General features: G+C 36.1%; 1 protein-coding gene across 2 annotated transcripts in view; it reads left to right on the top strand.

Moving 5' to 3' along the window:
• The window catches only part of CRYBG3 (crystallin beta-gamma domain containing 3), a 124400-nt gene that overhangs the window by 47254 nt on the left and 49290 nt on the right, over positions 1-27856 (top strand). For both annotated transcript variants that reach the window (XM_073009670.1, XM_073009671.1), the window contains 7 exons: positions 7447-13627; positions 15292-15336; positions 15569-15684; positions 16652-16799; positions 22262-22398; positions 23968-24082; positions 24988-25023. In XM_073009670.1, the coding sequence (XP_072865771.1) occupies positions 7447-13627; positions 15292-15336; positions 15569-15684; positions 16652-16799; positions 22262-22398; positions 23968-24082; positions 24988-25023 (6778 nt within the window). The remainder of the gene's footprint in view (positions 1-7446; positions 13628-15291; positions 15337-15568; positions 15685-16651; positions 16800-22261; positions 22399-23967; positions 24083-24987; positions 25024-27856) is intronic.

Here is a 27856-nt window from a genome sequence, read left to right on the forward strand (position 1 = left end):
TGGCCTCGATCTCCTGACCTTGTGATCCGCCCGCCTCAGCCTCCCAAAGTGCTGGGATTACAGGTGTGAGCCAATGTGCCCGGTCAATATATGTAGAGAATCCTTTACTATTAATGATAATTTTGAGAATCTGTATTTTATTTTAAAGTTGTTTTGGCTCTGATATGAATTATTAAGAGCAATGATATATTTAAGTTTTTTATTCATGATCATGAGTATATCTCAAATATAAAACGTTATTTAAAGAGCTTATAGGGAGAGGATGATTAATGGATATAAAATTACAGCTAGGTCTACATAGGAGGAATAAGTTCTAATGTTCTGTAGTACTGTAGGATGACTATAGTTAACAATAATTGATCGTATATTATCAAACAGCTAGCAGAAAGGACTAAATGTTCACAACACAAATGATAAATGCTTGTGATGGATATGCTGATTTCTCTGAATTGATTATTGCACAGTGTATACCTGTATCAAAATATCAGTCTGTACGCCATAAGTATGTACAATTATTACATATCAATTAATAAAAGAGTTTATGCTTTTGAAATTACTAGGAGATTTCAGTGTCACATACAAACATTTCAATTTTTTGATATTAGGAGGAATGAGTTAACTTAAATTTTTTCATTGTCTTTTTCATGGACGAATGCTACTACTTTAAAAAAATAAATCAAGGCTTATTAAAAAGGGTTAATAGCTTAAACAAGATAATAAAACATCCTATACTGCATAACAGATGCTCATTACTATGCTATCAAACATAATTTTCCTTATTACCATTAATACAGCTTTCAGAATTTAGACAAGTTATTACAAGTTAAGTATCCCTTATCTAAAATGCTTGGGACCAGAAGTGTTTTAGATTTTCAATATTTTTTCAGATTTTAGATTTTTTTGTGTTGGGGGGGTGTTTGCATAGGCATAATGAGAAATCTTGGGGATGGGATCTAAGCCTAAACACAAAATTCATTTATGTTTCATTTACATCTCATACACATGATTTAGGGGCATGAAGCAAAATTTGCTCCTGAAAGTTTGCACCCAGAAAGCAAAGGTGCTTGTTGATTTGTTTGCGTTATAGATTGTAGATATGAGACCTTTGTCAGATGCATATTTTGCAAATATTTTCTCCCATTCTGTAGGTTGTCTGTTTACTCTGTTGTTAGTTTCTTTTGCTGTGCTGAAACTCTTTAATTAGGTACCACTTGTCGATTTTTTTGTTGTTACAATTGCTTTTGGAGTCTGTCAGGAAGTCTTTGCCAAGGCCAGTGTCCAGAATGGTATTTTCTAGGTTTTATTCTAGGGTTTTTATAGTTTTAGGTTTTGTATTTAAGTTTTTAGTCCATCTCAAGTTGATTTTTGTATATGGTGAAAGGTAGGGGTCCAGTTTCAATCTTCTGCATATGGCTAGCCAGTTATCCAAAGGACATAAACAGACACTTCTCAAAAGAAGACACACACCTGGCCAACAAGCTTAAGAAAAAATCCTCAATATCACTAATCATTAGATAAATGCAAATCAAAACCACAGAGAGATACCATCCTCTCACCAGATGGAATGACTATTACCAAAACATCAATAAACAACAGGCTGGTGAGGTTGTGGAGAAAAGGGAATCCTTATACCTTGCTGGTGGGAGTGTAAATTGGTTCAGCCATTGTGGCAAGAAGTGTGGTTACTCCTCAAAGAACTTAAAACAGAATTACCATTTGCCCCAGCAATCCCATTACTGGGTATATAACCAAAGGAATATAAATCATTCTACCATGAAGACACATGCATATGTCTGTTCATTGCAGCAATATTCACAATAGCTAAGACATGGAATCAACCTAGATGCCCATCAGTGGGGGACTGGATAAAGAAAATGTGGCGCAAAAACAGCAGGGAATACTACACAGCAAAAAACAGCAGGGAATACTACACAGCAATTAAAAAGAATGAAACCGTGTCCTCTGTAGCAACATGGATGGACTGAGAGACCATTGTCATAATCGAATTAACCCTTTTATGCTTAGCGTTCCATTATTGGTACGCTAAGCATGTGGGAGTTCTTTACATCCTGCTGCTCAAGCTCATTGCCAAGGTCTGATTTTTCAAACTCAAAAAATTGCAAACTCCCACACAAAATGCAAGAACAGAAACAAATACTGCATGTTCTTACTTCTAAGTGGGAGCGAGACATTGAATACATGTGGACACAAGGGAGCAATAGACACCAGGGCCTATTTGAGGGTGGGAGGAGGATGAGGACTGAAAAACTACCTACTGGGTATTATGCTGATTAGCTGGGTGACAAAATTATCTGCACATGAAACCCCTGTCACATGCAACTTATCCATTTGACAAACACGCACGTGTACTCCTTGAACCTAAAATAAAAGTTAGAAAGAAGAAAAAATGATAAATTTTTCACTTGTGATATCATGTTGGTGCTCAAAAACTTTTGGATTTTGGAGCATTTTGGATTTCAGATTTTCAGATTAGGAATGTTCAGCCTGTATTTGCTATGTAAAGTGAGAAAAAAAAAAATCCTCACCAAAAGGCAATGTAAGTGATTTGATCTTCACTTAATAGTTTTGTCATTGTTTTTAAATTATAACTGACTATACAGATTTTGTTTTTAATATCCATAAAACCTTTATGAAAACCTGTGTGGCAACATTTTTAGATTGTTTTCTGTATATTAACTCACGTTTCTAGGGTAGTTTACATAGGAAGCTACTTTATTGTTGGGTTAATTTTTTTTTCAGTTCTAACTGTATTTTTCACAGGTACATATGCATAATGCTAAACTCTTCTGTGAAAGCTCCTGTGATTTTTTTTTTTCTTTGCTTTCCATAGAGAGTTAAAAAGCCTTTTCTATTATGAGAGAAGATATTCTTTGTAATTTGAAAGGAAATAAATCTTACTGCTAAAAAAATAAAGTAGCTTAGCCGAGCACAGTGGCTCATGCCTGTAATCCTAGCACTTGGGGGCGGCTGAGGCGGGCAGATCACTTGAGGTCAGGAGTTCGAGACCAATCTGGCCAACACGGTGAAACCCCATCTTTCTCTACCGAAAACATAAAAAATTAGCCGGGTGTGGTGGTGTGTACCTGTAATCACAGCTATGCAGGAGGCTGAGGCGGGAGAATCACTTGAACCCGGGAAGCTAAAGTTGCAGAGAGCCAAGATCGTACCACTGCACTCTAGCCTGGGTGACAGAGCGAGACTCCATCTCAGAAAATAATAATAATAATAATAATAATAATAATAATAATAATAATAATAATTTGCCGTATTTTCCTAAATGTGAATTAAGTACTTTTGCTATAAGTCTAGTTATTACGTTCAGGCTGCTATTATAGAATTTTCTTTGAAGAATGATACATGTCTTTGGTTAACCTTTGTATTATCAAGTGTATCAAATTTATCTAGAATAGAGCATAGCTGTATGTATTACCTAGAGGCTTAATAAACCTTCATATAATGAGTAATTATGCATTGGGCTAAAATCTGTAAAACCTTTTCAGATTTTCAATACGTATGCCTACTTCCTTAAATACTCGAAATTTTTAGATATTTTACTTTTTTTCTCGCTGTTCTTTGGATTATGTACCTTTGGTATGTAGCGTAAGCTGTAGATCCTATGTACAATTACAAAATGCGTGAAGTTAATACTCCCTTTTCTCTGTGTAGCTTGTGAAAATACAAATGATATAAATATAGAATAAAAATGCGATGGTAACTTCCGTGTGAGAGAAAACTAAGTACGAAATTCTGTTCTTACATATGAATCCTCCTATTGTTAAATACAATGTGGAAAAAAAAGTTTTTTAATTTTTAATTTTCCATCTTCAGCTTATTTTTAGCTATATGCTTTTTGGCATTTATATTTACTATGGAAAAATTAAAAATTAAAGAACAACTTTATGTTCCTAAGATGATTTAATTGTGTGAACTCAACTATACTCCATGAAAGAATGATCTAAAACATAATGTTGGCATGACTTAACCTTTTAAAAAGGGAGAGTTTAAAAAAAGATAGAGGGAGTGTAGCTCATTAGTACCTGAAGGGACTGACTATAACATATGAAGCTGAACTTGTAACTTTGATTTCCTATTCTTTAAATATAATATAATTGTTTAGTCTAAAGAATGTATGTTTTAATTACAAGTATATAATATTTCCACCTCCAGTGCAGCATATTAGTTAGAAATTTAAACCAGTGCATGTAACTTAATATAAATTAACTTAATCAACTTCGTTGAAAGTACTCAGAAAGCCCTAAAAAATATAAAACAATGATTCCCACCACCTACCCTGCAAAGGACCCCAATACCAAAAGGTATTACTATAGAGAGTTGAAATTTAATGGACTTTTTCTGTTTTTTATTAGAAGTCCTTTTGGATCCAAAGTTGCATTGATGCAGGATAAAATGCTTTGAGGTTTGATTAAGAGAGAGTTGGTAGCAAGAGGACCTAAATTTACTACACTAGAATAAATTTCTGTTCCTCACCTCTTATTTCCACTGACCATAAGCATTTATTGGTATTGATTTCTTCAGAATTATTTTTGTGATCTTTTGCAAAAAGAAACATTGCAGTCTGTTTACAGGAGGTTTTAGGTATGAAATGTTAAAACTTTGACAGAAAAAAACCTGTCATTTATTTAGACTCTGTACCTTCATATGTTGTTCTGAAAGGCTTTTGTATTTTCTGAATAACTTACATATTTTGATATGGTATTTTACCAATAGCATTAATTTACCTATTTTTTTTCTTCTTGCATATTTTCACGAACTGGTTGCCTTATCCAACTTTTTTCTTTCATTGTTTTATTTTTATATTCACCGTTCATTCATTCATTCATTCATTCAACTTTTGGGGTTTTGTTGGTAGTTACAAATTAAATGTTTAATCCTATTATCATATAGCTTACTTTGAATAAAACATGATAGATTATTAAAATTGGTATGAAGTATCTCTACTTTATGAAACAGAAAATGTTTGGTACAAAACTTTTTTTCCATATTGCATATAACAATAGGAAGATTCATATGTAAGAACAGAATGTTGTACTTAGTTTTCTTACACATAGAAGTTGCCATCACATTTTTATTAGATGTTTATGTCATAGTTGGCTCTGTGCAAGAGGCTTACATAGAGAAATTAATAAAAACAATACGTTGGGCTCTGTCTTCATAAGGATTAGATTTTTTAAAAATACCAATGAGGAAAGACCCAAATGTCAAATAGTGGTATCTTCTCCAAGTTTTTTTTGTAACAGTCCTTGATCTAGCCTGAAATTCATGCAGCAACTACAACCATTTTTGGAACACAAAGCTTTTCTTTTTGCATCTCCTTTAGTGCTTTATAATGGACAGTAAAAATAAACGAATATAACTAACATAATTTTTTACAGCGCTGGTGCATTAGTATTTTAAGGGGCCAGGAAATATATAGGTTGAAATGAATTATTTCAGCTAAAATTTAAGAAGTATTTAAGAGACACAGTTGGTGAAGTTTTTACATGTCAAAAGAGATATAATTTCCCTTTTATCAATTAGACAAATCTAGAACCCTTAATGTAACTGCTTTAAAGTTGACAATAAAATGTATTTTTTAGGTATTGGAATACTGATAACTGAATTTCTAAATTGTTCATGTTTATTTCATAGTAATGGTTTGGTTAACCATATGTCTAATCAGAAAATAATCAAGTAGAACACACATCCGATTTTTCTGCCATACTGTTTTTTAAAAAATAATTTCAACTTTTATTTTAGTAGGGTGCATATGCAGGTTTATTACATGGATAAATTGCGTGTTGTGAGGGTTTGGTGTACAGATTATTTCATCAACCAGGTAATGGACATAGTACCTGACAGGCAGTATTTTAGTCCTCACCCCCTTCCCATCCTCCCCACTCAAGTAGGCCCCAGTGTTTATTGTTCCCTTCTTTGGATCCATGTGTACTGAATGTTTACCTTCCACTTATATGTGAGAACATGTAGTATTTGGTTTTCCTGTGTTCATTTACCTAGGATTATGGCCTCCACCTGCATTCATGTTGCTGCAAAGGACACAATTTTCTTCTTTTTTCTGTCTGCATATTATTCAATGGCATATATGTACCACATTTTCTTTATCCAATCTACCATTGATGGACACCTAGGTTGATTTCATGTTTTTGCTATTGTGGATAGTGTTCATATGAACATATGAACATATGAGTGCATGCTATTTTTTATAGTCAGGAAATTGAAAGGTAATTAGAGTTCAAAATTTAAAACATTTTAATTATCACATATAAAAATGAAGACATTAGTTTGAAATAGATTACTTAGCACTAAGTATCATTGCTTTACTTATTCATTAATTCATGAGAAGGTATTAAGCATATACAATTTGCCAAATCTTGTGTGGGACACTTAAAAACAGAAAGATGTTTAGGACACAGTACCTTCCCTGAAATAGCCACCAGGCTAGTGGGGAAGATAAATAAGTGCATAGATCTTTATGATTTAATGTGACAAACGCTGTGCTCTGTGCACCCGGAGATCAAAGACTAACTGTCCATCTTAGTCGTAGAGGGATAGGTTTGCATGGAAATTATTTGTGTGCTGAGTCTTAGAGGGCATTAGAGTTTCCTTCTGATGCTGGCATTAAAGGACAGAGAATGATGCATGTAATTGGCTGCAAGATAGTATGGCATGATGTGAGAACTCGTGGGGGTAGATTCTCCAAAGGAAATTGGGTGCTGAGAGCATCAGGATCTTTATACTGGGGTTAGTTTTCTATACTTCCTCTAGACATCTTTTTTGATTTCGGCATTTGCCCAAGCAGTTTAATACTCACTATACTAATTGTATAGTGAGAATTTTGATGCAGTTTTGTCATTTATTGAATTAACACATACTGAGTGCTTACTGTGGGCTACATATCTTGCCATCTGTTTTCCTTTAAAATGTTTCCAACTTAAGTGCTAAATGTTGCTGTTCAAATTCACATCTAAGAGTCAAGGAATAGAAAGTCATTATGATGCTTTAATGTGGTGGAGAAATCAGTGATGTATCCCTAAACTTGTAGTAATATGAGGCCCAAAGTCAATCTGGTTACTTAGAGTCAGACACTCCTTTGAGACTAGAACTAGGACCCAAGTCTTGAACTCATATTCTGTTAACCACAGTCAGAGGTATGTATGTAATCAAGTAAGAAGGAGTAATTCTAAGGAACTCAAACATTCTTCATGCTGCATTGCATTCAGGTGCTGCTTGTTAAATTTTTATTATTTTTAATAAAGATAAATTTAAAGCATTCTATGATTTACTCCCCAAACTGGTACATATTAAGGGAAGTGGTGTTTAAAAGATGTACTTTTACCACAGTTGCTGGGATTAGTAATAAGTATTATTAGTTGTATTTCCTGATACTCTCATACTTTCTTTTTACAGACAAATCGATGGTAAACCAGAGGAGCCTTCAGTAACATATGCAACATACCGAGGCCCAAGTCACATTAGGAAATATTTAAAGCAACAGAGGGGCTTGGCAACTGTGAATACCTTGGACAGAGAAAATGAAAGTTCTGACTCTAGTATAAACAGACACATTGACCCTGGAAGTGAGATTGAAGCTGGGATACTGCCACTGTTGTTATCAGCTAGTACAGACTCACCTATGAAAGGAAATCTACTTGAAGGCCCATTAGAAGACTCTGATTGTAGCAAAACAAGTCTCAACACAGAAAGTTCTTTGACAAATAACCCAGAACTGCAGAATATTGCCTCTTCCAATAATCTTTTAAATAAAAATGCTTGGGAGGGTATTGAGAGAAATAGGTCATCCCCTTCTTCTGTGACGAACTCCAGCTACGATGGAGAATCTGACTCACAGCACCATTTAAGTTGTGAACCAGTTTCTCAGACTGACAGAAATTTGGTATGTTCAGCATTGTTCACAGGAAGTAGCAGTAGCAATGTCACTTGCAGCCCAGATTTTCAGAGAGTAACTACAACAGAAAATACGATAAAAGAAAACAACACTGTGATGAGTAATGGGACATTGGTGCAAAGAGAGGAGCTTGTTGAGCCTCAGGGCCCTGCTATTTCTAATTTCTCTTGTACCAAATCTGATGGGAGTGACACTACTGAACAGGAAAGTACAAATTTGCCAAGTCCAAATAAATCAATTAGGCATGAAGATCTGCAGTTGCCAGAGAGTGAGTGTTCTGACAAGCAAACCATGGATAACTCATCAAAGCAAGCTGCCACTCACACCAGTGTCGTTGCTCTTCAGAGACATGCTGTGACAAACACAGAACTTGTAAATGAAGGAAAGAGATTGTCTGCCCAAGACTCACAGAAAAATGTGGTTGTTAGAGAAATCAGGCAAGAAACAGAAAGTGCCTCAGCTGGTGAATCCATAGCTTCAAGTCATGTAAAAGCTCCAGAAGATAAAATTGAGTCATCACCCAAAGATACTGACCAATACTTTGAAACCAAAGCCAAAAAGCTTGATTTTAGGTCCCATGATAAAATTCCTCATATTAGAATGAATAGAAAAGACCTGACCTCCTTAAATTACATCAGTGAATCAGCAGTTGTAGCATGCTTAGTAAATAAAAATGCACCTGAGTTGAAATTTGAACTTAATAGAAGTCACATTTCAGAAACTCCTCTTGACTCTGAGAGTCCTCAACAAACTAAAGTATCACCTGATGCTAAAACATGTCTTAGCCTTGACTGTAAAAAACTAAATTTCAATATTTCACCTCCTACCTTTGTTTCTGGAGTTGGGATGCTGAGCAAGTTGGATATTCCTGATTTAATGAATGAGGGTTCTCCTGTGCCCATTGAAACTGGGAATGTCAACCCTGTTGGTATTTCCTGTCAGCCTAGTAAGTGTAAAGAAGAAAATGTGAAAAACCATGTTGAGGCTGCAGGCAGGAAGAGTCCTCCTCTTTCCTTTTGCCTTGAATATACATCTGCAATTTTTGAATCCAAGGAAGTTCTTTCTAATAGTGAAAAATGCCAGGTTCTTCCAGGTTCTGAAGCCAGTGGCCCTCACTTAACTGGGATGGAGCTATTGAGCTTTGACTCTGGAAACCTCTCTAAGGATTGCAGTTCCATTTTATCTCAAGACCCTAATAGAGTAGAGTTAATGTCTTCAAACACTAAAGCAAATATGAGCATAATAGAGAAGTCTGATTCTCTTTCCTTGGAAGCCAAAACTGCTAACATTGTATCAAAAGCTGAAATTGATGGTCAGAACAATGTTCCTGTGGAGTCATATTCTGGAAGAGGAAAAACTATATCCTTGTCCAAGGTATCTTTTTCACAAGCGGAGCCCAGAGACATTTCTCAGGATAAAATGTCTTCTTTTCCATTGAAAATTACCCATGTTCCAGAAAAGCCTATTTTATCAGAATTAACATTTCTAGAAGTTGAACAGGACAAAAATTTTCAATCAATTAATCATAATGAGATTGGAGAGAAATGTTCAGATGCTGGCCTTAAAGAGAATTGCCAAGCTGAGCTTTCTCCTGCTACCTCCAAATATGAAGATATACCAGAAACAGAGGTAGATGCCTTAGGCTCTCCTCCTGCTCTTCTTAAAAGTATTATATCTGGGATTTTACCACCTATTCGTGATGAGAAAGTCAGTAGGCAAATGGCACAGAATTGTGAAGCTAACACTTACATGATTCATCAATCTTTGGATATTTGTGGGACTAAAAAGATTTCTGGTCACTCAGAAATGGCAGAACTCAGCTTAACTAATATTTTCCATAAATTCCAAGAAACTGGCAGCTCAAAAGTAAATTCACCTTTTCTAGATTCTGATTCCAGTTTGGGAAAAAATGTTTCTGCATCTGAGGACTCAAGCTTCCTTAATGTACCTTCTGTGCTGAGATCAGAAAAGAAATCCTCATCTTACAGAAAGAAAGAGAACATCCATTTTTTAAATGGTGGTATTGATAGTGTGTCATCTTCCTCTAGTTACCCTGAAGAAGTTAACGTGATAACAAATTCACATAAGCCCCAAAATAATTTGGATTCTATACAAGTTACCAAAGATCTCACACATGAAGGTACCTCCGTAACTAACCCGTTGTACCCTAACACCTCTTATTTGGAATTTGAAACGTCTATCTCAATTGGGACAGAAGTAACCCCATTTCAGGAACATTTTGGGAAGATATCCACTGATTTCCCAACCACTGCCCGATTTGACAATCCCGTGGAAGCAGAGACTGGAGCAGTTGCTGGGCCTGCAGTGTCAGTTAACAGCTCAGGCCAACAGTGTTCTGAAGCCTCTGCTGAGCACAAAGAAGCCAGGGGAAGAGCACATGACCAACTTTTGGACCTCGAAAGTAGTTTACTCAAAAAGGCCGACACATTGATTGGTGAGATTTTTAATTCTGTCAGGGAAGAACTAAAATTCAAACACACAGTGAGTACCTGCCAGGAGCACATAGCCATAGAAGGCATAATGAATCGGGGTACCCTGAAAGAAGATGTCTCTGAGAAAAACCCATCAGAAGTGACACTAACAGAGATCCAACAGACAGAGGGTTTGGAAGAGCAGGGCATGGAAAACATGTCAGAAGTCGAAGAGAAGCCCTGTGATTCACCAGCAGTTGGTGAGAAGAGTCTTCTTGTTGATCCTGATAGTATGAATGTATCTTGTTTGTTAGAAGATAAAGCTAGGGAATTAGTCAGTGAGATTATTTATGTAGCCCAAGAAAAATTGAGAAATGATGCTTTTGAAGATACTGAGGATACTTGGGATTCTGAACTTCAGGCAGATCCTTCAAAAATTCTGAACAGTGATAGTGTTAAGCCACATGATGTAGTTAGAGAGTTCTTGGTATCAGAACAGCCAGTAAATCAAAGCACACAAATTAGTGAAAATAAAATATTAAGTAAATTCTTCTCTGTAAGTAACTTAGCTAGTGGCACAGAGTCAATTAAGGGAAGAGAAATTGTTCTCTACCAAAAATCCCCATTTTCTGGAAATGGATCTGGACTGTCTGATAGTATAAATTTGCAGGAATCAGATACGGTTTTACTAGCTGAAGACATGTCACGTAAACGGTCAGATGATAGGGTAAAAACACATTTATTTTGCAGTGAGGACTGTAATGAGACAATGGAAATAGAGAATGTGGATAATAACAAAACTGAGACAGAGGATAGAAGAACTCTTGTATTAAATTTCAAATGGCCTCCACTTGTGAATGATGACATCCATGCACCTGGTACATCTAAAAGCAGTTTGTCTGATAGCCTTGTATGTATATCTGAAAAAAACTTGCCAGGACACAGTAAAAACACACCTCTTGCAATGTCAGAAGTAGGGAAAGTACACAAGAAGGATAATGAAATAAATATAGGGAAAATTGAGCTTATACCTTCCATGTTAGAAACGGAGAAAACAAACAAAAAGGATGCTGAATTGAATATTCTGAAATATGAGGCAGTCCCTCCTATGTTAGAAATGGGAAGAGTACATAAAATGGATGCTGAAATGAATGTCAAGAAAACTGAACCAAAAGCTAATGTTTTTAAAATGGGAGAAGTATACCAAATGGATGCTGAGAGCTGTATTGAAAAAACTGAGGGATCACCTGTCATTTTAGGAATGGAAAAAGCTTATAAGATGAAGGATACCGAAGGGGATGTTGGCAAAATTGAGGTGATACCTATTATGCCAGAAGTTAAAAATGTCCACCAAAAGGATGCTGAAGGGTATATTGTAAAGACTGAGATGGCACCTGTTACAATTCACATGGAAAATATTTACCAAACGCATGCTGAAGGGGATATTGGCAAGACTGGGGCAATACCCTTGTCAGAATTGGAAAATATCTACCGAAAAGATGGTGAAGGGATTAGTGAAAAGGCTAAAGTAATACCCATTACATTAGCAATGGAAAATGCTTGCCAAAAGGATGCTGAAGGGGATATTGCAAAGGCTGAAGTGATGCCTGTGAGGTTAGAAATGGAAAATACTTACCCAAAGGATACTGAAAGAGATAGTGGCAAAACTGAGGTGATGCCCATTGCATTAGAGGTAGTAAATACTTACCAAAGAAATGCCGAGGGGTTTACTGGGAACACTGAGGGATCTATGTTGAAAATGGAAGCTACTTACCAAAAGACTGCTGAAGAGGTCATTAAGAATACTGAAATAGTACCGTGTGTGTTAAAAGTGAAGGAAGCACACGAGGCAGCACCTGCCCCCTTAGAAATAGAAAAAGCATGCAAGAGAGATGTTAAAGACACTATTGGAGCAACTGTGTCCTTACCCTCTGTGATAGAAATGGAAAAAATATCCCCAGAAGATTGTGGTGAGAATATTGGGAAACACAAAGTGTTACCCACAGTGGTAGACATTGAGAAAATACATGGAACAGGACTGGGATTGACCATTACACAAGTGGAGGCCATGCCTCCTGCATTTGAAAGTAAAACACTACAAGAGTATGCTGAAGGGAGTGTGGGAGAAACAAAGGAAGAACCTACTGAAATAAAGGAAGGCTTGATAGCACATGAGAATAGACTTGCTACACATTTCAGGGGTTATGAATCCCCTACATTAAGTAAGGATTATGAGGGCTACCCAGCCCCAGCAATGCCAGATTTTCAACCTGGAGATACCATAGTAAGACTAGACAAAAGAATGTCTCTTACTGCAATACATGACAAGAGGAGAGAGACAGATTATAGTGGCAAAAAGGGATATAATTTAGCTTTTGTTTCTCAAGATGAACAAGAAAATTCTTCCTTTACTATATTATATGAAGAACCCCTTCAAGAAGAGGACAAGTATGCTTCCACGGAAGCAAGCCAAACACGGTCTGTCTTGTTTCCTGATACGTCCCCTGACAGCATGCCTGTTCTGGCATGTGAAAGGTCTGAGAGTAGAACTGACCTTGTCCATCACTTTGAAAAAGGTACTAAATTAGGTGAGACGTTTGATAGTGATAGTTCAGAAATGTTCTTATCAGTGGAGGCCAAAAGGTACAAAATTTATCCTTTAGCGTTGTCTCCCATTTATGAGGATGACAGCTCACAGGAGGACATTCTATCCAGTGAGGTTTCACCTGGTCACCATGGCCCCAGGAAATCAAGAGACAGTGAAAACCAGCCCTCTTCTGTTTTATCCCTTCTCCAGTCAGTGTCAGAGCGTTTAAAGATGAATTTTGACGAAGATGACAGAGAGGCAGCTGAGGAGGAAGAGGAGGAGGAGGCAGCAGTATTGCATAAAGATCTGAGAGCTGGAAGTGGGGAGCATGTTACCTTCCAGTTGCCAGATCCTTCTATCACATTTTACCCTGATGACCAGGAAAGCATTGGAATTTCTAAGAATTCATATGTGATGCCAAGTGAACCTACTACCTCCAATCTGCAAGTTGGTCTGTGGCCAGAAAAGACCTCATTTCTCCAGAAATCTGACCTTACTTCTAAACTACATTCTTCTTTAAAGAGTGCTTATCATCAGTATCTGCAGACTTCCCAAAGTCATTCCTCAGAAAAAGGAGCCAGATTTGGTGGAATTCTTCAGGAACCAGTGTCCAAGTATTTCCGTGTTCAAGACAACCCAGGCAGATTGAGCCCATTTATAGAGGTAAGTTATTTTGTTTATTATATTAATAATAATTATTAAAGCTTTGGGTCATGAAATTATCTAAAGGCTTATTAAGAAAAATCAATGTTTTGGCCAAGCATGCTGGCTCACGCCTGTAATCCCCGCACTTTCGGAGGCCGAGGCAGGTGGATCACGAGGTCAGGAGTTCAAGACCAGCCTGGCCAAGATGGTGAAACCTCGTCTCTACTAAAAATAAAAAAAAAAATTGCCAGGCATGGTGGCGGGCGCCTGTAATCCTAGCTACTGGGGAGGCTGAGGCAGAGAGTGGTTTGAACCCGGGAGGCAGAGGTTGCAGTGAGCCAAGATCGCACCAATGCACTCCAGCCTGGGCGACAGAGTGAGACTCCATCTCAAACAAACAAAACAAAACAAAAAAGAAAATCAATGTTTTGAGGTTGTAGAAGTTACATAAAGTTTGTTTCATAAAAATATCAGATTTATTCTTTGGTTGAAATATATCATAACTCATGTATTTTAGCTGGACTACTTAGGAAACAAAATTGCTTGGTCAGAATTTAAAAAGCTAATACTGAAGCAAGGTTATTTTGAAGTATTTTGCTAATATTTTTCAAGCTAAATTAAGTGACAGTCTAAATTTCTCAAGGTACTGTATGTGAGAAAATTGTCAGTTTGCATTTAGCTTATTAGTCTAATGAAAAATCTTTCTGTTAAGTAAAATTTTTAAGTATTTGACAGCAGCCTCTCACTACAACAACTCATGTTGTTCATGCAACGCAGGGCAGTGAGCAACCTAAATCAAACAAAAAGAACTGAAAACATTATAGCTGGAAAATGTTTTAAATTCAATTACATTTTTCTTTGATTTAGAAAATTTAAATATTTAATGTAGAATATTTATTAAATATGGGACTTTCCTTTCTGGCATTTCCAAGATCATGGTACTTTCAAGATAAAGATACAGGATGTCCAAGGCCTGTATCTTTACCTCAAACAATCTTCATGGCAAATAGTAATACTCAAAGACCAACCAAAACTTGCAAAGCAAAGTCGTTTTAAAAGACATGATGGGATTTGAAGAAATATTTCTTTCGTGGTTCTCCACTGACTACCAAATCAAGTGGCACCTCTTAACTCTGCATTATAAGGCCCCCAAGTTCTGTTTTGCCAACCTTGTCTCCCCACACTCTGGGTGCACACTCTGTTTCCTACCAGTGCACTTTTCCCCAGGATGGTTCTCTTCCTAGAATTTCTTTATTCACTATCCCATCACAACCTGCCACATTTTCCATTCACTGAAATGTTGTTTTTCAAGATCCCTCAATACCACTTCCTCAGAAAAGCCTCTTTGAATCTCTGTGTGCCCTTACCTCCATGCTGGTGCCATTTCCACAACCTAGTGTTTTCCTTGGGTTTTACCTGTGAATGTAACTTAGGCTTAGAAGAGCTATGCAAATATGATCATCTGTTTACCCATTCTAAGCTATGTACTTCTTGAGGGCAGAGACAATGTGTTAATTTCCTGTATGTTTATATTTATATCACTTTTATCTAGAGAAGCACCTTCCTCATAATGATCACTAACTAAATATGTGATAAATTGGATACATGACTGCTAAGAAAATGAATTATGCATCTTTCACTGATGTTTCTTGAAGCTTACTTTCCCACTTTTATTATTTCAGAATGTTGACAAAGAAACTCTGAGATATAACCCAAGACCTGGGAAGGTGAGGATAACTTTCTCAAACTAAGATAAAGGTTAAAGATTAGGTAACTTTCAGGCTTGAGGAATTTAATATACATGACTTAGAAAATGATTTCAAGGATTTAACATCTAAAGTAACATTTGCTTTTGTATATTTAGGATGTTTATTTCTATGTCCTAGGACATTTTAGAATTTAAAATACATTCTAAAAATTAGTTATTGTAGCTACTTACTGCTATTTACTGTGTTGCAGATGGTTATCTATGATCTCCATGAAAGTAAATATAAACAAGAAGTCTACTGTAATATTCCTGATGCTACATCATGGTCTTTTCCAAATGGAGTTCTAATAAAAGTTGTAAGGGGCTGGTAAGAAGTCTCTTAAAATTTTATAGCATATTTTCTTAAAGTAAATGTGTCTTCTTGCTGTTAATGCTTTTTTTGCTATTTTTTATTAAAGTCATATTTTCCTTCCTCTACTTTTCGACAGAATATTTTGAAACATTATTGTTAGTGTGTTATAACTTAATTGTTCTCTTTATTTACTATGGCATAAAATATAATCTGTTTTTAGTGCTTAAGCCAGTAAGTTGCAAGACTTAATCTATACAATCAGTACCATTCTGTAACTGCATTATTAGCGGATAGATTTGGCAAGTTTGGGTGAATGCTTCAGTTGAATGAAGCATAGCTTTGAAAATTAGTTCAGAATTTGTGGGATGCTGAGGAATGTGAAGGCCACATAGTTAAAGTTGTTCGTATAACTTGCTCAGAAGTGAAGGAATCTTTGTATGGTCTAAAAATGAGGGGCAACCGCATCTGTTTATTATGGACCATGAGCCGTGGACAAGCTGGAGCCAGAATGTATCTGTCCAGTATTTAGGCTACCCAGGTAAGCATTCACGTCTTAAATCATATGGTGTAATCTCATCTTCATATAATAAAATGGGACTTGCGTCCTGTGTTACTCAGCAACAAGAAAATTAGAAGTATAATTTGGAATTGTTGCACTGTTGTTTTTAATGCAACTGTATAGTTTTGTATAGACCACATCCACAAAGAGCATACATACCTAAATATAGACATAGAAATACATTATGGTACTATGTTCAGAAAGTATTTCTATTTCCAAGGTGTATGCACTTTTGTTTTTTCTTTCCTATTCACCTATACTTAAATTAGCATATATCATTGTTTCAAAAAAAATAGAGTTATATGCTAATAGTGGAAGATATCCCAGCTTAAAAAATTTAAGTAGACAAAATGGTCTGTGACTTATACGCCTCAGTTCTTAGAAAATTAAATATAATTCATCATTGCGTTTCTCTTTGTTTAGCTGGATTTTATATGAGAAACCACATTTCCGAGGTCAGAAATGTGTGCTGGAAGAAGGGGAAAAGGTGTTAAATCGTGACTGGATTCTTCAGAACAGAAGGCATCCACAAAGAAACTTTGTATTGGGTTCTATCAAACGTGTCTTAAAGGTAACAACTGTAGATTTTTCTCCTGTTTTTTATTTGATTTTATTTGTCATATAGTAAACCTGTGCTATGACCTGGCAATGTTTACAAATCATTGCTAATTTTTGTGCTGTTACTAATCTTATCATATTGATAATATTTTGAGTTTACGCAAATAGAGTGAATGTAATTAAAAATATTAACCAGAGGTAATCTAGTTTATAAAATGTTACATGGGCTGGGCACGGTGGCTCACACCAGTAATCTCAGCATTTTGGGAGGCTGAGGCAGGCAGATGACCTAAGATTGGGAGTTCAAGACCATCCTGGCTAACATGGTGAAATCCTGTCTCTACTAAAAATACAAAAATTAGCCACCTGTGGTGGTACAAGTCTGTAATCCCAGCTACTCTGGAGGCTGAGGCACAGGAATCACTTAAACCCAGGACATGGAGGTTGCAGTGAATCAAGATCGTGCCACTGCACTCCAGCCTGGGCGACAAAGTGAGACTCAGTCTCAAAAACCAATAATAAATAAAGATATAAAATGTTACATAATGTACTATATATTTTTAATAGGATTATACTATTGTTATTAAAATATGCTAATAGGAATAGTATACTCCTATTATAATAGTATACTATATACTATACTGTAATAGTATACTACTATAATAGTATACTACTATAGTAGTATACTACTATAATAGTATACTACTGCTCCTACTGTAATACTCCTAATGGTATATAATAGTATAGTATTGGCTGGGCACTGTGGCTCACACCTGCAATCCCAGCACTTTGGGAAGCTGAGGTGGGTAGATCACTTGAGGTCAGGAGTTCGAGACCAGACTGGCCAACATGGTGAAACCCTGTCTCTACTAAAAATACAAAAATTAGCCAGATGTGATGGTGGGCAGCTGTAACCCCAGCTTCCCAGGAGGCTGAGGCAGGAGAATCACTTGAACCTGGAGGGCAGAGGTTACAGTGAGCTGAGATCATGCCACTGCACTCCAGTCTGGGCAACAGAGCAGGACTGTTGTCTCATAACAATAATAATAATAATAATAGCAGCATAGTATTATAGAATACTCCTAATTAGTATACACTGTTCCTAATTAGGAGTATACTATTCAGGAATATTAGAGATTCCTTATTGATTTCCAGATATACATTTTCCTAGTGTAGATTGCTTCTACTTATTATAGATATGTGTGTGCATGCATGTGTGTGTGTTAGGGGAAATAAGGGAGGATTGGAATAGGAAGGGAAGGTATTGTTTTTTATTTTTCTGTTTAAACAATATTAATACTAAGATGAAAAGGGTGTTCCAATATAATAAAATATTTTGTATGAGTTCTGTGGTAGTATAGAGGAGGGATTAATTAGTGATAAGGACATCTCAGATAAGGAGATGTCTCCTCACAGGTATTCTTAAGATTTCCTTCAACAGTAACATAATATGTGATACAATACAGTTACTTATGTGTCAGTCATGGATATATGTAGTTTTCAAGTTATGGAGATTTCATTTGTATACATAAAAAGTATAAATTGAGATGAACACCATCATGATGACTTGGATTGTTATTATTAAACTCTTGATAGTGGTCTGTAGCATTCAGAGAAATTAAATACAGCCTACAGAAAAACTCAAGTTATAAAGGGTGTCTGCACGTATTTTATGTGAATCAATACTGTCTGCCAAACTCTAAGTAAACCTATATTTAACAAATATTTGTGTCTGCTTTTGAGCCAATACTGTGGTGTGCACAGGGAATAGAAATACAAGTGAGATACGGTTCCTTACTTCAGGTTGCTTAAAGACTGGGGGAGAGCAGCTGAGTCACATGATTATATGGTGTGAGAAGTGTTCTCCAGGGCCCTCTGGGCACACAGAAGAAACAACTCACCTTTGGGAAGAGGCATGTCACTTGGAGGAGGTGGCACCTGTTTGGAATGTTGCAAGGACTAACAGGAGTTAAGCAGTCTAGGAGATAGGAGGGAGTTCCTGGCAGAGCCACTTTTGTCAGATGCAGAGGTGAGCTTTGGTGGCCTAGTGTAATGCAAGGAGATGTAGATGGCTGAAGTGGAGAGAGCAATGTCCATTTTCATTGAAAGATTTAACTGCAGTCAATTCAGTTCTACAGATAACCATCTGAGTACTCACTCGATTAACTCAACTAGAAATTCCTTGAAAAAATGACTAGTTTGTAACTGTACTCTTTTAAGATTTATATAACTTGTGGTTTTGTGCTGTCTTTGTGAAATCAGGCACTATGCCAAGGCCTAGTGGGAAAAAAACAATTTATGGCAAACAGCCACCTCTCTCAACCCCCCCGAAATCAAACAATAAAATCAAACAGATTTAATCTGGTGAGCATAGATATTTGAATGGATATTTGCACGTCCATCATTTGTTTGGACTATATTATAAGAAAGAGTAAGTCAGGCTTGTACTTTTTCCTCCAGTGTTTGTTCTTGGAATCATTTCTTTTTTTAGTTGCAGTGTCAGTGCCCGTGTATCTCGAACAGGTTAACAACTTTTAGTGAGGAAGGAAAATAAAACTATTGAGCATTGAATGAAAGAGGCATAAGCCTTGTTTAAATATTTTACGAAGTAATAATGAGGCATCAAACTGCTTCCTTTTTCCAATGTTGTCAAAATTCTGCCTATCGATGCTTCACTTTCATGGTGGTTGTTTCCATGCTGGATTCACTTCTGCCTATTCTATGCCAACTTTATCTTGTTGAATCATCTTCATATTAGTTGTTTTCATTGTTGTAGTCAAGACTTTAATGTCCTTTAAAGATAATTCTTCATGACGTCTTCACTTTAGAGTACACCACCCAAACAAACATTGTTTGTACCACACAATGCAGAGGAAATTTGTTTGTGTGACACAGTTAGTTATGTGTTTTGTTACTGTAACTCAGATCCCTGGGGGGACATTAATATGGAAATATTTGAAATATTGTTACTAGAACTCTATTATTAACAGCATACAAAAGAGCCTTGAGGATTGACAGGTATAGCAGACACCCTCAAAAGTTATCAGTATGTAGATTCCAGCTAAGGATTGTCTTTGTCCCCAGGGAAAATAATTGGGGGTGAAGGTAGTAACATGGTGAATCTTGATTCAAGTGCTTTCGTTTGTAAAATTAGAATAAATTAATATTGCAAATTACTATGTTTACTGTGTATTTAAGTCTTTTTTTAAAGATATGACATTTTTCTTATGTTAAAATCTGTTGTTAGATCTAGAACTGAGGTATCTTATGTAAGGTAGAGACAAATAGATTTTCTTACTGTGTTTGTTTGTTAACTGTGATTTTGTTAACTGTAACTATAAAACTGTCTTCATTCTTACTAATTGCTATAATAGTATACGTTTGCAAACTTCGCTAATCTATTTGCAAAGTGTAGCAGGACTACAGAAGTATACAAAGAAGCCATATAAACTCAAATTGTTTATTGTTTCTAGGTTACTATAAAGTGCCTTTCAGTTGCTGGTGTTTGACTTTCTTTGTGCATCAAGAATTATACATATGTTTTGCAAAGCATGCTATTTCTGTGAATAGCCACCGTGAAGATAGAACTTAACAGTGAAATATTTTTCAGTCAACTAGAGCAAAAATTAGGTTTCTAGTGAAGATAACAGCAAACATATGCCTTCTCATTTTTGTTTATTTTCATTTTTTAGTGATTACACTTTTGCTATTATACTGTTTCCATCTGTGTTGTTGTAGACTTGAATGCTTCTTAGCTTTTCCCTTTTAGAGTACACCACCCAAACATTGTTTGTACAACACAATGCAGAGGAAATTTGTTTGTGTGAGACAGTTAGTTATGTATTTTGTTACTGTAACTCAGATCCCTGGAGGGACATTAATATGGAAGTATTTGAAATAATGTTACTAGAACTCTCTTATTAATAGCATACAAAAGAGCCTTGAGGATTGACAGGTGACTGTTCTAAACATTTCTGCTTATTTTTGAAATGAAACATTAGAACGAAGTATGCTTTTATACTTTAAAGGATATTTTTAGATTATGCTTCTTTAGTATTTTGCATTTTAGAACCAATTTTCTGAAAATGAGATGTATAAACTTGCTTGCTTTTGTATATTAATAGAATGATTGAGAATTCAGTTTGGGGAAAAGTTGAAAAATCAGATTATACTTTTAGAATTGCAAAACTTAAATAGAATTGTTCAGTCTCTTATAAATGCCACCCCTGTTATTACATTTACCTATTTTATTAAAGCGTATGCATTTGAATCTCACAGTGTCATAGGGGATAATTACTAAAACTTGAGTTGTATCGAGTTCTATCATTAAATACTTGTGAGTATTGAGATAGTGTGTTCAGACAGAAGTGTATCTGTAATTACAGAGAAGGGAAAAAATAATTGTAATTTTGATTCCCTAAGAAGGGATGAGGTCTTTTTTGAGTTAGAACTTGACTATTAGAAGAGATTTTTGAAAGTAAGAATACAAAGAATTATTTCTTTAGTTGAGATAGGGGAAACATCTGCAAAACTTATAGAGGCTGGAGTGGAAGTGGAGATAGCGTGAGGACCAATATGACTGCAGAGTTGTAGGAAGTTAGTGTGGATCACTAGTTTGGTGCCCTATTATAGAAAGACACACAGAAACATGAATTTGATGTGCTTGGGTCTGAAGCCAATGAGTTTCTTGAGGAAAGTGATATTCTAACAAGTTCAGCTGTCTAAAGAGTAGTAGCTAGTGCTTGACTAGTGGTTGTAAGTAGGCCTATAATCAAAGTTTGGGCCTAACCAAGGGTTGTGACAGTGGAAATATGTAAGAAGAGATATGCACAAGGGAAATTTTTAAGGAAGGTCTCACAGGACAATGAGTGCATAATTTTTTAAGACTGTGATGGAGTAAAGGGTCAATTACATAATGCTTTTCTTCTTCAAACCTACTGCACTAGGAAATGCAGTCCTACAGGGAGGAAAACAGATTTCCTTTACCCTCACCTCTAATGACTATTTCTTTTGTCAATGTAAATTAGATAAACACTGAAGAGGGTACTGCTTCTCTACTTGTTTTTTTATATCCCCGATGAGATCAGCTTTTATTTACCTCTCTTCCTCCCTTATGGTTTTATCACACTTCTAAGAAGGAAGGCTTACAGACATTTGGCACTCAAATAGTTTGGTAACTCTGAAATCTGAACTCAATTTGGTAACTCTAAGCATTGCCTAATGGAAAGAATCTTTAAAAATCAAAGCAGAAAAATTGGGACAATAACTTTTCCATAAAATGTATAATTTTCATGTTATTAACAACTTTTTTTAGAAAAACTTATTTTTTAGGAGAAACAATATTTCCTTTATGTTTTCTTTGTGAAGAAATTCAACTCAATAATGAGAACAGTGTAACTGTATGTCCAGGACATTGAGAAGACTAGACTGTGTGTCTCTAGTTGATTTCAAAGCCAAATTATTATTTTTTTTCAGGACTGCAGCATTCCAGAGATAGAGCTTTTCCCACAATCTGACCCAGCCTGTTGTCCTGTCTACATACAGAGAGCAGTCCCCAACTTGGAAGAACTGAATATCTCCAAATCTATGTCCTTCACTGTGAAGTCAGGAGTGTACGTATCAGTTCCTTTTTATTATAGTGATTGATGGCCACCAAAGTTAACTTTTTGTTTCATATTTAAATAGACGACATATATATTTCTAAAGTTTCTAGCTAATGTTTATACTCTCAGTCACCCAAGAAAGACTGCAGGGGTTAAAAGATTCTTTCTTTGGATCTAACTAGAGCTTTGATATATGACTCACAGGAGCAGGTATAGAATTCTGAGATGTAGTTCTCGATATATAGATCTGTTGTCTTTTCATCCAACAAATTCTGTGATTGAGAAATAAAAGCATGTCCCTGGCCTAAAATTTTGGAGCCTGAACTATTTCTAGGGTGTCTAAGTTCTAGTACTGACTGCCTCTGTGGTATCAGGCACATACGGCTTTTCTGCTTATGACTCCTCTGTTCCTGAAAAGCAGATGGTGTTACTCTCATATTATATGTGGGTGATTTGTCCCGGGCTACTAGCTGGTCAGCATGGATTTGATACTAGGCCTCTCTGTTTCTAGAGGTATCTGTAGAATGATGGGTCTAAGTTCAGTTTTAGTTCATTCCCAGATTGACTTGACTCCAAACCCTGTGGATATCTGGCTCAACATGAAACCCTCTGCTCCCTCACTGTTTTTGTTTATTCTGATGATGGTTGGTGTACAATTTGGGGGTCACTGTAGGACAACTTTTTTGTCCCCCCACATGTGAATTAGAACTCATGGGCAGGCCAGCCGTGTGTGGTGGCTCGTGCCTGTAATCTCAGCACTTTGAGAGGCCAAGGTGGGTGGATCACCTGAGGTCAGGAGTTGGAGAACAGCCTGACCAACATAGAGAAACCCCATCTCTACTTAAAAAATACAAAAAAATTAGCTGGGCATGGTGGCACATGCCTGTAATCCCAGCTACTTGGGAGGCTGAGGCAGGAGAATCACTTGAACTCAGAAGGCAGGGGTTACGGTGAACCAAGATCGCGACATTGCACTCCAGCCTGGGCAACAAGAGCAAAACTCTGTCTCAAAACAAAACAAAACAAAACTCTTGGGCAGGCCAGTAATTGGCCGTGTCCATGAGGAATGTCTGTAATTATCAAGCTTAGCTGGAAGATGGGTCTTTTGGGAATCTGATTGCAAATACTCTTCCTTAGGCAGCCAGTAGAACTGATATTGATTCTAAAAATGTGGCTCAAAATGTAAAACACCTTGTGGAATCCCTGCCTTTGATTGTTCCAGTTTAAAAAAGAATGGAATAGAGTAAAATTTGTTTTGATTTTCTAATTATTTCCCACTTGAATTAAAGGTGCCACATGTTTTAGGTATCGGAAAAATAAAAGGAATGCCTAATGATTGGAAAACATATTAGACTTATTAAGGACAGATAGCTTGTTATAGGATAGATAATGTGTGAATGTAAATACTTAATAACATGGTAAATCTGTTATCGTTATATAATGTCTGGCTCTCACTTTGAGTGTGTTTTACTAGTGTAATTCTGTGATGGAGGATTTTTTTTATTTTGGTAGCACTTTTAACTTACCGAACCAGACTGAAACAGTACTGTTATACTTTAACTATCTATTTTTATATAGTTGGCTTGCCTACCCAGATATTAATTTTAAGGGACAAGCTACAGTTCTGGAGGAAGACCATGGGCTCTTCGAGATTTCTACAGCAGAAATGAAATCATTACATCCGCTTCAAATGGTAAGCAAATTTAAAAAGAAGCATTCCTTTTCCCAAGTACCCATGAATCCAAAATTAAATAACCATGATGGTTGCTCTTGCATCTCAATCTCAAGAAGTGAATATGTGTACCACTGAATTGGCAAACTATTGTACTGTAGTGCCTTCAGTATTTATAGTATTTCTTTTTTGTTGCAAACATTTACTTGAGTGGCAAACTGTTCAATTAAACATTGGCTATGCGATAAACCATTTTTGGTTAGTCCGTGCCCTTTAAAAACATAGCCACTAGTACAAACTAAAACATTTTTAAAAATATCACAATGTGGAGTAGCACTTGAAACAAAAAAAAAACCTACAGAATTGGGGTTTTTGTAGGGAAAAAGTTACTTTTCATGCTGTGCAACCTTGAGGTCACAAAGACAGTGCATGTGATCAAAAGTGTTGGTCGAACTTGGAAAGGTTAGTGTGGTTAGCTCAGTGCTCTAATTTAGAAAGCCCAAATAATTGTAGGGAAGACTTTTGGATTAGCTAGCTAAGAAATCTACTCTGCTGAATGAGATTTCTAAGTTTACTAGCAATACCACTTTTCTTTTTGGGACACTCTGAAGTGGGATTAAATCTTAATTGGTCATGTGTAGTCAAGGACTAAAGCTCAGTTTCCTTCCTCATAGTAGTTGTAATCTGGAAAGTGTATACTTAAGATTTCTTGCCCCATCTACATTGACAAGGAACACTATAACTTGGTTTTGACTACTATAGAGTTCTATATTTAAAATTTAAAATTTAGCACAATTTAAATTTGACTGATGTGTAATCTTCACTGATTAGATTTTTATGTAACCTACATATATCACTTTCAGATATTACGTTCAAATATTTTAAATATTTACCTGTCTAATATTAAACTATCTTGTCATCTTAAGGGTGGACTGAAAGTGGAAATGCCCATGAACTTAAAGGTAAGTCTTGAACTGATTTTTGTAGCAGGCTAAAGAGTCTCTGGATTAATATTTAGGTATTTTGAATTATTGGAATAAAAAGTACCTCCACATATGATTATACTTAGCTGATGGATTTGGAGGAGGTGGGAAGTGAATGCACAAAATGTTTGATGAGGGCCCACCCTGTGGCTGTGAATGGAGAGTGGGATCAGTCTGCAAAGATGGAGGTCTGTACCAATAAATCAGTCAGACTCACTAGATTTCTGCTACGGGGTGGAAAGGTGATAGGTTTGATTTTTGTTTTGGAGGAGGGGACTTGAGATAGCAGGTAGTTATTAAAGTGGAGATATCTAGCAGGCCTTTGGGAGTGATGCTCAGGAAGGTGATCAAGGCTGATCAAAAGGAAGTGTAGGTAACTCTTATCAGATAGATGGCAGTTTGTAAGTATGAGCATCCAAAGGGAAGAGTAGAGGCGAGGCAATGAAAACGAGTGGCAGTGGTGCCAGGATCAAGCAAATTCAGGCAAAGAAAGGAAGAAACAGAATTACAAAGTATTTTTAGAGAGAGAAGGCAAACCAGTACAGTGATAAAAGATGCAAACAGGCCTGCGTATAATTTGGTTATAGCACCTGCAGAGGCAGGTGTGGAAGCAGGGATTCATTTGTCTTCCTGTTCTCTAAAACAAGACACAACTCCTTCAACTCTCCCATTTCTGGGCTTTCTCATTTATGGAACTGACTTCCATTCTCTCAGACACATAGATGGAGTCTTTTAAAACTTCTGTGTCTGAGTGTATCTAATATACTTTGACTGTATGTTGGAATTATACATATTGGAATTTTAAAAGATGCTTGAGCCTGGGCTGCACTCCCAGAGATACCATATTAGTTTGGGCCATGGTCAACAATTTCCAAAGAGTCCTAAGTGATTCTATTTGCAGTCAAGACATAAAAGATGTAAATTAGCTGTGGTGCTGTCTGAATGCCTTCTGTCTCATGTCTCTTAGTCTGGTCAATCAGGACTTCAGTTGTGACAGGCTGGATCTTCCTTGGACATTTGCAGTTTGACAGGTTGTAGGTGTACATGAATGGATTGGTAATAACAATTTATAAGTCGTTTGATATTAATTTGTGGCTTACTCATCAAAGAATTTGTATTTCTTACTGAGTTTGAATGTGGTCAGCATATGTAACATGTATTAAACCCAAATAAAACTTTGTCATTTCAAATATAGTACCCAGTGCAAACCTAACATGGAAAAGTGCAGGATCAGTACTATATAAATTTTCCCTAATATTATCAATTTTTAGTCATAAGGCAGCTATAACCTTTTTGATTTAGTGTTTTTAAGCATGAGGTTTATTTGGCAAGATATTGAGTTGACATTTGTGCACAAATTATTCCATTACCCACAAATAGGACCAAGTGAGAGAATGTGGATAGATAAATGCTGTTGTCACTTCCTCATATTTAATGCAGCTGGTATTTGAGAAGTAAAAAAACAGCAAAATAGTAAAGGAGAAATACTATTCCAATCCAAATTTGAAGTAAATGCCAGAAATTTGTTTCTGACAATACGTATTGCATCCCCTCGATTTAAATCAAATATCCAGTCTTTAGAAATAATATTTTTCGATAATTTCTTATTTTTAAGTAAGTTTTGTATTTAAATTCTAAAATTTGCATGTCTGTTTCTTCTCAATGAATAGTAGGCCATAGAAGTAGTTAGTTGTAAGAAACAGTATGTATTTTTAAAAGTCAATAGATAATTTATTGTTATACCCTGGAATCTCAAGAGGTTCTTTAAGGGAAATTCAGTAAGTAGAAGGAAGGTCTATATTAAATTCTGAACACAGGGATATACTTACAAAGATAATTCAAGAATCAGTTAGTTATAAGGCAGTTTACCCTATGAGATGGTCCTAGTATTTGGGTGACCAAAACAATGTAATCACACTCAAGTATATTATTATAATATGAGAGAAACTTATTATTAAATAAGATATTTTACCTTTATGATGATAAAGACTCACATATTCTTTGTGAATATCCAACATTGTGCTATACTGTAAGTATACATGAGGGCACTTCAAAATGTTCATGGAAAAAATGGAATTAAAATATGAAAATAAATATAGACCTTATTTTTCATCATAAGCTTCGTCACTGTCAAGACACTTTCGTAAGCAGTCATGCCAGCTATTTAGTCCATCCCTAAAGAACTGAGGGTCTTGGTGAATTAACTATGTCAATGCAGTCTTTTTTACATTATTAACTGAAGGAAAATGGGTTCCCTTTAGAATTTTTGTTAAGATTAGGAAGAAGCCAGAAGGAGGCAATTCAGGAGTGTGAGGTGGATGCCTAATGATTTCTCATGGAAACTCTTGGGAAATTGACCTTGTTTGAGGAGGGAATGAATGGGAGCATTGCTGTGGTAGAGAATGACGTCCTGGTAAAGCTTCCCTGGTTGTTTTTCTGCTAAAGCTTTGGCTAACTTTTTCAAAACACTTTCATAATAAACAGATGTTGTTCTTTGGCCATCCAGAAAACCAACAAACAAAATGCCTTGAACATCCCAAAAAACTGTTGCCACGACCCTTGCCATTAACTGGCCTACTTTTGCTTTGACTGGATCACTTCCACCTTTTGGTAGCCATTGCTTTGATTGTGCTGTTTTCAGGATCATACAGGTAAAGCCCTGTTTCATCTCCTGTTATAATTCTTTGAAGAAATGCTTCAGGATCTTTATCCCATTTTTTAAATTTTCAGTTGAAGGCTCTGCTCTCATCTGCAGCTGATCGGAGCATAACGGTCTTGGTACCTATAGAATGGAAAGTTTGCTCAACTTTAA

The sequence above is a fragment of the Chlorocebus sabaeus genome, chromosome 22, assembly GCF_047675955.1.
Source record: "Chlorocebus sabaeus isolate Y175 chromosome 22, mChlSab1.0.hap1, whole genome shotgun sequence".
Taxonomy (NCBI): domain Eukaryota; kingdom Metazoa; phylum Chordata; class Mammalia; order Primates; family Cercopithecidae; genus Chlorocebus; species Chlorocebus sabaeus.